The sequence below is a fragment of the Apis dorsata genome, unplaced genomic scaffold, assembly GCF_000469605.1.
Source record: "Apis dorsata unplaced genomic scaffold, Apis dorsata 1.3 scaffold_88, whole genome shotgun sequence".
Classification (NCBI taxonomy): Eukaryota; Metazoa; Arthropoda; class Insecta; order Hymenoptera; family Apidae; genus Apis; species Apis dorsata.
In genome coordinates, this window is record NW_006263386.1 from 1,689,891 (window position 1) to 1,701,580 (window position 11,690).

General features: G+C 24.1%; 2 protein-coding genes across 6 annotated transcripts; both read right to left on the reverse strand.

The window, feature by feature from the left end:
• Window positions 1–5,453: 5,453 nt before the first annotated feature.
• Window positions 5,454–7,069, reverse strand: LOC102679187 (coatomer subunit zeta-1). 5 transcript variants are annotated; one of them, XM_006611490.2, is made up of 7 exons: window positions 6,918–7,022; window positions 6,720–6,829; window positions 6,260–6,505; window positions 6,060–6,193; window positions 5,890–5,980; window positions 5,747–5,755; window positions 5,525–5,656 (listed from the first exon to the last, which is right to left on the reverse strand). In XM_006611490.2, the coding sequence occupies exons 2-7, from the start codon at window positions 6,804–6,806 to the stop codon at window positions 5,609–5,611; spliced, it is 615 nt and encodes a 204-aa protein (XP_006611553.1). In that variant the 5' UTR covers window positions 6,807–6,829; window positions 6,918–7,022; the 3' UTR covers window positions 5,525–5,608. The 5 variants fall into 5 exon arrangements, with proteins under 5 accessions (XP_031364377.1, XP_006611556.1, XP_006611553.1 ...); XM_031508517.1 differs by lacking the exon at window positions 5,747–5,755 and having other exon boundaries at window positions 5,454–5,656; window positions 6,918–7,020; XM_006611492.2 differs by lacking the exon at window positions 6,720–6,829 and having other exon boundaries at window positions 6,918–7,069.
• A 288-nt stretch (window positions 7,070–7,357) lies between these two features.
• On the reverse strand, window positions 7,358–9,378 carry LOC102679047 (sulfide:quinone oxidoreductase, mitochondrial). The gene is made up of 8 exons (XM_006611488.2): window positions 9,266–9,378; window positions 9,047–9,155; window positions 8,739–8,963; window positions 8,468–8,668; window positions 8,168–8,377; window positions 7,904–8,090; window positions 7,599–7,845; window positions 7,358–7,500 (listed from the first exon to the last, which is right to left on the reverse strand). The coding sequence occupies exons 1-8, from the start codon at window positions 9,376–9,378 to the stop codon at window positions 7,428–7,430; spliced, it is 1,365 nt and encodes a 454-aa protein (XP_006611551.1). The 3' UTR covers window positions 7,358–7,427.
• Window positions 9,379–11,690: the final 2,312 nt, after the last annotated feature.

An 11,690-nucleotide genomic window follows, 5' to 3' on the forward strand; every position in this document is an offset into this window, starting at 1 on the left:
TATAAATTAGATTCTTTTTTATTAAGGTATCTACCATTCAGCTGTTCCTGTCTATAAAATTGATGGTTCTGCGAGATGACTCTTTTATCCTCTCTTTCAGTAACTAATGATGTGGGTTGAACGATGCTCCATCCTACAGACACAAGGAAAATGATCGTCATCCATCAACATCGAATCGATACCATGACACCCTTCGATTTTTCTTGCAGGGAGAATAATTCTAGTTCAAAAGAAAAAAAAATTATCTTTTTTTTTTCTATCACTTATTCAATTTTTTTAACTCAAAACTATATTCTTCAATTATCTCTTCAATTTACCTATATCACTTCTTTAATTCATTAAATTAATTCATAAAAATAATCTAAAAGATTTTCTTAAATAAAATCTTCTCCCCCCGAACTATATTAAAAAATTTACGTTTTCCAAATTATATCATTCACATATTTAATCTTCATAAAAATTATCATTTTTTATTCAAAAAATAATACATCTTTTAATACATCTTTTTCTACATTAAATACTAAGTACTTGTCTCTTGTTTAAAACTTATTTATGTATAACCAAAATCCTCCAAATCAATTTCATTATAATACAAACTTTATGAACGAGAGAGTTTCAATATCGTTCATTCAAGCAATCACCAAAACCATATCGAATCCTATTCGTGAAATGATTAAATTCCACAGACGAGGGATAATTTCGATCGGTTTTAATCACGTTTCACTTACAACCGTATCGTTTCCGCTTGTCATCCACGGGCAAACGGCAATTTGGAATCTCCGGCTCGCATAAAACTCGCAAATGGTGTAGCATATGTGGGTATAACACTCCCCAATGTGCTGTATAAGGGTGTTGTCACCATCGGTGGCTGTGCTCGTTTTGTCATTGCAATTTGATGATCCAACGTCCCACCGGGGTTACATAAATATTTGTCTGGTAATCCCTTCATGAATCCACTTGCCTTCTCGACAGCGTAATCCCCTTTGTTCCAACTTTTACCATCGCACCCTTTCGTTTTTATTGCAATCCTTGTCAACGATGCTTCACGATATACGTTCTGGGATAAAAATGTTGGTAAATGTTGGAAGATATGTAAGATTGTATATGATGAATATCTAGTTTTTTACTTTCTAAAAATTATTTTGTAAAATGCAAAATGTTACACTTTTGTCTTTTTTGTATTCTTGATTTTCTTTTTTTTTTTTTAATATAAATAAAGTTAGTAAATTAGTAAATAAATTAGTAAACTAGTAAATAAAGTTAGTAAGTTAGTAAAATTAGAATGTTATACTAAAATATTTTACACAAATTGCATAAAATAATAAATAAGTTATAATAATATATATATATAGTTATAAAATATCTTTTTAAAATAAATTTGAAAAATTTCCAGTATTGAAATTCTAAAATGAAATAAATACTAAATTTTGAATAGTCGAAACTGATTTAAAAAATAGTTATTATTGAATGAAATTTGAGATTGTAGATAATTAAATTACAATAATTTATGTAATTGTTTTTTTCAATCAAGTTTATTCATTTATGTAGTTTTACTTGTAATTCAATATATCATAATAATAAAAATTAATGGTAGTAATAATAACTTTTCTAGAGTGTAAATCGTCATGGACAATAAAATTCGGGTCACAGATTTTACGCTACATTAATTTTATTAACTTAACCCTTTCCACACCCTTGTTTTCCAGACAACAGCAGGTATGGATTACTCTTTTGACAAGTGCAAGATCCCCGCAAAATAATAAACAGGATTGTTACCATATGTAAAGAATATAAATGATGTCACAAGATGACAATGAGGATGAACAACTTATGTCGATCAATTTATCAACTTGACGTTATCCATTATCATTTATTATTAGAATTATAAAATTATATATTTTTCGTTATTGATATTTTCTTAAAGATATTACAACATATCATTATTTATATCATATTTATATCATATTTGTATAAAATATTTCTCCTTGATATTCTTTATTTTAAGATTTTCTGATATTTTATATCATTTTATGTTTATTTTATATCACTTTTTATTTAGTTTTTTTTTTTATTTCAATGTTTTTTGTAAATATAATTCCAATATTATTTGTCAATAACAATAATATGATATAATACTAGTGGCATATGTCAGTAAATTCTATAAATCCTCATCTAATCCCATTTAAAGCGATGATCATGTATAATGCAGTAACTTCATCTATCGGATACGGAGTCATTGAAACATGATTAATGGCTTTTATGTTTCTCTCGTCTTCTCTTGACGTTATATATTCCCATAAGAGAATACTATGAGGATTTATATCATATATTGCCTTTATACAAATTTTGAATTTCATAGAATAAAATAGAGTTTTGATAAAGAAAATTTAACTATCTATAGTATGAAATACTAAATATCATCGATATATAAAATTTGAGAGGCTAAGAATTATATAAAAGTATAAATTATATAAAAGTAATCATTAAAAAATGAAACTATGCTATAATTTCATGTTATTTTAAATTATTTTATAATCAAGTACAATATGAATATATTTTTCTTAAATATCAATTTATAAACTTCTCAAAACAATTTGTGTGAATTACACCATTACTATTTTCAGTTCTCCATTTCTAGAAGATAGAAATAAAAATAATATTACATATTAAACCTATACTTTGAAAATACTATTATATATATGTATATATACCACAATAAAATAAAGTGAATCCATTATAAATTTTTCTATTTTACCATCAAAGGATAAATCATTACCGTCAAATCAAAGAAGCAACGTTGAATCAAAAGTATTTCGATAAATATTTCTTTTCACGAAAAGTGAAAAAGTTGTAGAATTAATTTGATCGCGAGACCAGCACACGACTCTCCACGTCAAAGTGTCGTCGTTATCAACGTCCCGTTCACCTCTCAGCTGACATACAATAAATCGTGGATCGACATCCTGCCGCAAAAAAATCGCGCCAGAGCGAGAGAGAGAGTGGTCGTTCTCTCCTGCAATCTCCAGGAAAATGAACGCCATAAATAAGCACGGTCGGCCAATAATTCCGTCGCGATCGAGCAACAAGAGTTTTTCATCGGTGCAGTCAGAAAGGGGTGGCGGACACGAGTGGAAGTAGCGATGGATGGAACCGACTCGATTCCTTCCTTGTTTCATTCCATTTCAAACAATCCAAGCATCTTTTTAATTGTATTAATATTATTGGTAAAATTTTACAAATTTCAAATGAAAAAAAATCTTTTTTCATTATAACAATAAAGAAATTTGAAACAAATGAAATTTCATAAGTAAATCTTACAAATTGAAAGTATTTAAGTTTGTCTTATATGAAATTGTAAAATTGTAAAAATTGTTTATACAAGAAAAATTTATAATTTATCACTTATTAATAATAATTGGCAGATTAGTCGATTTATAGGTAAATTATAAATATTATAATAGTAGATTAATTAATAAATATAATACAGTTTAAAGATAAATTATTTAAACATAAATGAAAATAAGAATGATAATAAATTTTTGATTACATATATATTTATAAATAATATTTGAAGATTTGTCTAGCAAAGCTTACAATTTTACTTATAATTTTAAAATTAAATTTGACATACCAATGCCTATATAAAGAAGTAAAAAGATAAAGATAAAACCTATAATTTATAACATTTGCACATTAGAAATAAAATTAAAATGAGTAAAAATTAAGGATCGATGAATTTTTTTTTCATATGAATATAAAAAGTGAAAGCTTAGAACAAGAGGATGTTGATCCCATCGCTAGCAACAAGGGCAAAAGTGCGATTGTAGCAGAGGTGGAGATGCCAATGGTAGGAGGATAGTACGACGTGTATTGTAATCAAATCTAAAATTCCCAGCGCGGAGGAACCCAATGAAAGAGTAACCAACGGACACAATCGAATCGGGCTACTAGCTTGTCACCTGACTTCAAATAAGCGACCACTGTCCTGTGCTCTCTACGTGCAGTTATCTGCACACCTTTAGCCCTTCTTTCACTATAGCGCGACCTCAGATTTCCCTCGGGATTGAGAACAAAAAAATTATCATATCCCTTTGTTTCCTAAAAAGAGTTGAAACAACTCTTACTTCTTCAAAACTTCGAAAATTACAGAAAAGTTTATTTTCTTAATGATCAGAGAAAATATATTTTCGAAATTGATCGAATATTTGTCTCAGTTAAATTTTACTTATTTTTCTTGTTATTTTAAAAAATTGAATGAAAGAACAAGAATATAATGATAATTATATATATATATATATATATATATCTTGAAAAAATAATTTGTAAATTAATATTTTATTTATAATTTTTCATTAAAACTATAATATTATATCAATGTTTTGTTTCATTTAATCACTCACTATTGATAACGGTTAATATTTAAATAATTTATTGCATGTTTTAGAAATACTTTAGAAGATTACAAATAGCATTAAAACAATAGATTCAAAACAAATAAATTTTCAATAGCAAAAAAAAATTGTTTATTGATAGAATGATTCCTCAAAATTCCTTTCTATTTTTTTTTTATTGAATCAAATTTTCCTTAAATTTCACTATTGTTAAATGTTTCAACATCAAAATATTTCCGTCATATTAATATCAGGATATATGCCAAATATAAACAAGAAGAAATAATGAAAGAAAGACAGAAATAAGAAATGAATTGAATAATCAGCATTATCTTTAGATTATTATACAGAATTAAATAATATAAATAATATATATAATATAAATAAAGAACATATAATAATATAGAGTAAAAAATAACGCCATCTTTTGAATATCAAAAATATTTTTTTAACAGGATAAAATAGAGTAAAAAATAAGAATCAACACCATCTTTTGAGGTTTTAAAAAAACTTTTAGAAAGATGTCTTTAACATTCGAAAGATGGCGTTAATAGTCAATTCTTATATATTTGTTTTTTTTATTTATATTAATTTCATCTATAATCTTCTAGATAGCGTTGATTTTATAATTTATTTACATATTTTTTAAACGTAATTTGTTTTTAATGAAATTATAGATATAGCATATATTCTTTATAAAAAAAAATATTAAATCATTTGTAGCAAAAAATCAATAATTTCAGAGATATTTAATTATTATAAATAAATATTTCAAATTAATAATAATTTTTCATGTTTTCAAATTAATAACAATTTACATGCTTAAATATTTTTTTATGGAAAATAAAATTTATAGAAATGAAATCGATTTATACAAAAATATATATAATTCTATTTAAAAAAATAAAATTTTTTATGTATTTACATAAAATTAATATCATAATATAATTTCTTTGATGAATTCAAAGCATTTCTTAATAATATTCGAAATAAATGAAATATTCTAGATATAAAATTAAACAAACAAAAAATAATATAACTAAATAATTTTATAAAAAAAAATTAAAATTAAATGATATTTATTATTTAGAAATATTAAATTTATAAAATTTATACAAAACTTTCAGAACATATAATAAGCAACTTTTTACTTTTTTATATTTTAAAATAATATTTCGTACAATTGAATATTTCATACGATTTTTAATACATAAATCTTATTTTAGTAATGACCACTTGAGTTGTTCCTTTGCAGATTGCAAAACCTAGAACAAAAACAGAATATTTAATGACACAAATGAAAATTTTATAAAAAAGTGTTGATAATTCTGCCTTCTAGGATCACAAAAACTTACAATCAGAGACTGTGCGAAGAATGTAGAATGATGCATGAACACAAAGTAAAAAAATCGAAAATGTTTCTATGTGGTATAAATGGACATAAACTTTGCTATGCCATTAAATCAATAAATATACTATACCTAATACTAAATATTACCTGTGCGACTGTTTGTTCTCCAAGTGGAATGTCATCAGTTCTTAATGCCACCCTTTGAACTACACTTGTGGCATCAGCATCAAGAATTATTCTAAAAAAGATTACATAATTGTAATGTTGTTTTTATTAATGTTAATATTTTACTTCAATATATATACATTTTTATTTACCCTCCATCGCAAATTTCATCCATTGCTAACATGACTATATCTAAGCTATCTAAAACAGCTTTCTTTTCGACATTTTTTCTTAAAATTTGACTTACTGAATCATATAAACAATTTAATACACTCATTAAAATCAACTAAAATAAAAATTAGAAATTATTTAAATAGAAATATATTTTATCATTAATATAAATAATATATACCTCATTTTCATGAGAACTTCCCATAACATAAAAATATAAGTCTACATTACTCCTATAAACACATGTTAAACCATCCAGCATAATAATTTCTGCATTTGCTCTGTGTGTTTTGTTGAAAAGATTTTTTTCAAATGTCTTTTGCTCTTTTGATGTAGGAAATATATTTTTATCATAATATTTAGCTAATATTCTATTGCCATCGTTGTCCAGAATGGCCATACCTTTGACAGTATAAAGCGTTGGTTCCTATAAATATAAATATTTTACATTAAAACAAAACTCATAAAAAAATCTTTCCCATGTATGCACCCATGTTGCACTCAAAATTTTGTTAATAATCACGCATGCTACAATGAATTAAAAGAGGTTAGGAAAACTTTCATTTAATCATTGTCTGTAAATAACAATAAGAAATGGGAACAGATATGGAAAATAAACTTAAAATCAATAGAAATCATACGCGTTGCCGAAAATCGCGATCCTGGTCACTCTGAAGCATTGAAGAGAGGTTATGTTGCACGACTTTCGATGATCCAGCACGATTCATGATTACGATTGCACGAGACAATACTTACATCAAGAATATATTATTAAGAAGTGGACTTTGCTATGCAATTTATGTAAAAAAAAAAACGTAAAATGCACATTAAAAACCTACCAATAACTGACCATCCATGTTTACATCAAACTTGACGTGTCAATATCCAGACAACTACATGAATTGGATTTTCTAATCGACTAATTCGATTGTTTGATATATCGAAATAGTTATAATATGATTTTTAATTTCTAAAGAATTATTTCATTAATTATGTTCAAATTAATGAAATATAAATTATTTAAATTATAAAATTAATAATTAAATATTCATTAATAAAAAAACAATATTGTAATAAATTTGATATATCATTTATAAAATAAAATATAAAGTATTTAATTATATTTTAATTAATAATATCACAAAATGAATGATTAATGAAATAATAATTATTTTGCAATAATTATAGAAGGAAAAATGGATATTTTTTTGTTTTATCTTTCAAATATATATATTTTTTTTAATACATATAAATTTATTAATAAATAAATTATTAATTATAGTAGATTTTTAAATATTATATACAACTAAATCGTATTTCAAAAGACATTCATTTCATTAAAAATTATTTTAATTTTTGACTTCTTTTCTTTTTATTGCATCTGAATATTTTCGAAGAAATTCAGGTCCATCCCATTTGCCACTATAAATTATAATAATATTAGAAAATTATATTCGCCCTTTTGTATAAGAATCATGAATTCATTTTTATAAAAATTTAAATATTTATAATAAATTTACCGAGTCATTAAAGTCCAATATAAAAGCGGAAATATATAAGCTTTAAGTATAAATGTGAAAAAATATTCTCGGCCTTGATTTACTGGAAAAGTTTCCAATGGTTGTAAATTATAATCAAATTCTGCTAATATGCACTTTTTATAACCAGTAACTAAAGGACACGATGAATAACCATTATAAATCATAGTCATTGGTTTACCAGCTAAATCGTCCATAATATTTTTATATAATACTTTTCCTTGAGCCGCTATAAATAGAAAAAATTTTAAATAATCTTTCATAATTATTAAAAAATTATATTATACCTATTGCTGCCATTGTTTTAGAATTTGGAGCGCTAATACAATCTCCGATTCCATATATATTCAAATACTTCGTGTGACGTAAAGTTTTAGGATCTACTGACAAAAATCCTACTTCATTCGTTAACGAAGGATGTTTTTTTAAAACATCAGGTGGACCCATTGGTGGGCATACATGAAGTAATGAATACTAAACAAAAATATATCATGGATTATAACTTGTCTATTTATGATATATATATGTATTTTGCAAATAATAAAACATACCTTTTCGACAAATGTTTCATTTGATCCATCTAATTTTTGAAATACAGCTTCTTCAGTTACAGGATTTATTTTTATAAGGTTTGTTTGAACATTCACAGTAATATTTCTTTTTTTACAAACATCCCAAAGTGCATCAGCATATTTTTTAACTCCAAATATAACTGGTAAAGCAGTGTTATATACAACTTTTACATTGTCACGTACATTTTGCTTTAAAAAATAAATATGAATATAATATACATACAATATAATATACATCCATTAAGAAATTTAAAATAATTTAAACATAATTATATTTACTTTTCGAAAATATTCTTCTGCAATATATGCAATTTTTTGAGGTGCTCCAGGACACTTAACAGGACTATTTGGAAAGGTAAATATTGCAGTACCATCCTTAATTTTTGTAATTTTTGGAAACACATTTGTAACAGTATCAGGTCCATAAATTGAACAAACTCTTGACATGTTATTTTTAAGACTTTCTACTAAACCTGGTATCTATACATATATATAAAATAAAAAATGCATTTTTATTCGTCTTAATATAAAATAATTTGTCCAATCTCACTTTTTCCCAATATAATTGTAAACCCATTGCAACAATCATGATTTCATACTGTACAGTGTCTCCATTGCTCATAGTCACTTGATTTTGTGTAGGTTCAAAACTCATTACATTATCTTGAAACCATTTTGCATTTTTTGGTAAAGTATCTTTCATTGGTTTTTTTGAATCTTCAAAAGATCTTATGCCACCACCAATCAAAGTAAACATTGGTTGATAATAATGTATCTAAAAAAAATATTATTCTACTTAATACAAATATACATAACAAAAAAATATATAATAATTAAAAAAAAAAATTAATTAAATACCTCATTTGGTTCTATTATAATAATTTGATTTTGGCCTTTAAATTTATTAACAAATTTTGCAGCCATGCTGCAACCTCCAGTACCACCTCCAACTACTAACAGTTTACACCTAAGATATTTTTCATTAACATTAATTCTCATATAGATGTGAAATTTTTAACATATAAATTTTTATATATATATATATTTTTTTTTTATGTAAAGTAACATATTACTTACGAATGATGAACATCTCTATATTTATTTTTAATTAATATATGTTTTTCAAAAGATTTCAAATTACAAATGTTTAAGCAAGGCATAGTACAACGTAAATTTCTAATATGACTCATTTCTGAAAAAATATATATAAACAAATTGAATAAATTATAAATATATTTATCTAAAGAAGAAATAAATTTATAAATTTTAGATTATAAATTATTGAACTATTTTTAAATCATTAATCAAAATTATAAAATTATTTAATTAATTAAAATAATTGAAATTAATAAAACAATTAATATTTTAAAAGATTTTGAAAAAAAAATAATCATTACCATATAATTATAAATGATTAAAGAAAAAACGATAGCCAGTGATGTAAAAATTCACGAAATAACTTTTTTTTTATATGTTTTATCAATGCGGATTAACTTTGAAAATCATTATGATATCATCATTTTTAATAGATTGAGATCAATAATTAAAATCGAAAATTTGCGAAACATCAAAAATTTTATCTATTATAAAAATTCAGTCGAAGAATCACAGATCATATTATATCGTATTATAGATTGTCGAATTCATTTAGTAAAAAAAAAGAAATACATTATTGTTTCATGATTATTATTGTAAATTTTAAAAATTTGATCATTGTATTACGTATAAAAAACAGAAAAATTTTTATCTTTTCTAAAATCTAGCACTCGCGAGAAAAAATACTAGAAATTAATAGTGTGAACATTCTGTATATTCCTAAAAACTTAAAAAGTAAAATACCTGCTTCTTTTTAACAGAAATGTCAAACACTTAAAATTAAAAAAGAAAGCAATCACGTTTGTCGACACGTTTGTCGAAATCAAAGTTGAAATCCCTTTGTCGAAATTTATAGATACGTTGTTTTATATCTTTTAAATTATAGCTTAATGCAATATTTAATTATATATTTTAACTATTTATTTAACTATTTTTAATCATAAACAGCCAACACACAGTTAAAATCTATTACAAGGAGCTACACACTGTACGATATATATATCTGCAATAGATCTATTAATCTTAGAAAAAATGCGCATGCGTACTTTTGAATTTCGAATAAACTAACCTATTCTTTTTTTTTTAAATTAATATTTAAATATTATAATATAACTATTTTTTTCGATTTATAATCATAAAAATAAAAAATTTTTTTAAAAATAAATTCTATTAAATTATCATTTGTTATTAATTAATTTATATATCTTATTTGCAATAAAAATTCAATAAATTAAATATTCTAATATTTTCCGTTTCTAATCTATCAAAATATATTAATTGTTTTTGAATTGCTACTGAAAGGAATCTTTATTTAAAGGAAAAAAGACAAAAATCAATTTTTATAATACTTTCCTTCATTAATTTTTATATTGAAAAATACAAAAAAAAGAAAGTTTCGATAACTTAATGCTAATAAAGACTATAGTAAAAGATAAAAGTAAAAAGGTAAAAGAATAAAGACATATAGATAGTTCTTTTAGTCATTCTTTTGCTTCTCTCTTTATTAAGGATAACATTTTAACGCCGCCTAAAACTAGGCAAGCTTAACTCAGATCTTGAAAATCATCAGTCATGAGAGAGAACACAAAGATTTTTCATATTTTTTAAAAATTTTTCTTAGAAAAGAAGAAAGAAAGAATATATATAAACATATATATTCAAGATGAATGTTCATTATGAAATAACAATTGCACTCATAATTAAAAAAATATATAAACCACTCATTAATTACAGAGCGAACTGACTTAAAGAAAACCGTACAATGTTAACATTTATTCTATTTTGAAATTAACTTTTCAAAATTCGTAATTTATTTATTCTTTTTTTTATTATTATTTTATTTCTTTAAATATAATTATATAATTATATTTTTGAATAAAGAAATTTTCTCACGACCAAAGACTTTCAGATCGAGCGTGTATCCACAATACGCAGGCTTCGTAGCATGCATATGAAATACAAATGCATGACAAACGATGATGATGACAATAATAATAATAAGTATACACTCTTCACGAATCGTCGCTTCTGTTTAATTCCTTAAGAATAAATTTATTTACATCGCAGACACGGTATTTTTTCGGTTATTTTCTATTCGTCTTTTTAAAAAAACTTCTTAATCTTTTATACCGATCAAATTCGTGTTTTTTTTTTTTTTATTCTTCTCTTCCGAAGAAAGAAACGGAAGCGATTGTTTCCAAAGAAACATATTTTTTGTTCTAATCGAGAATTTATAGCTAAATTTAGTCTAATGATCTCAAGCGAGTCCGTTTCGATCTACGAAAAATCGATCGATAAACGATTATTTATTCGACAAAACAATGTCGAGCATTCAATATTATTTCAATTGGAATTTTCTACATAATTATTTTTTCTTTCTTTCTTTTTTTTTTTTTTTTTTTTTTTT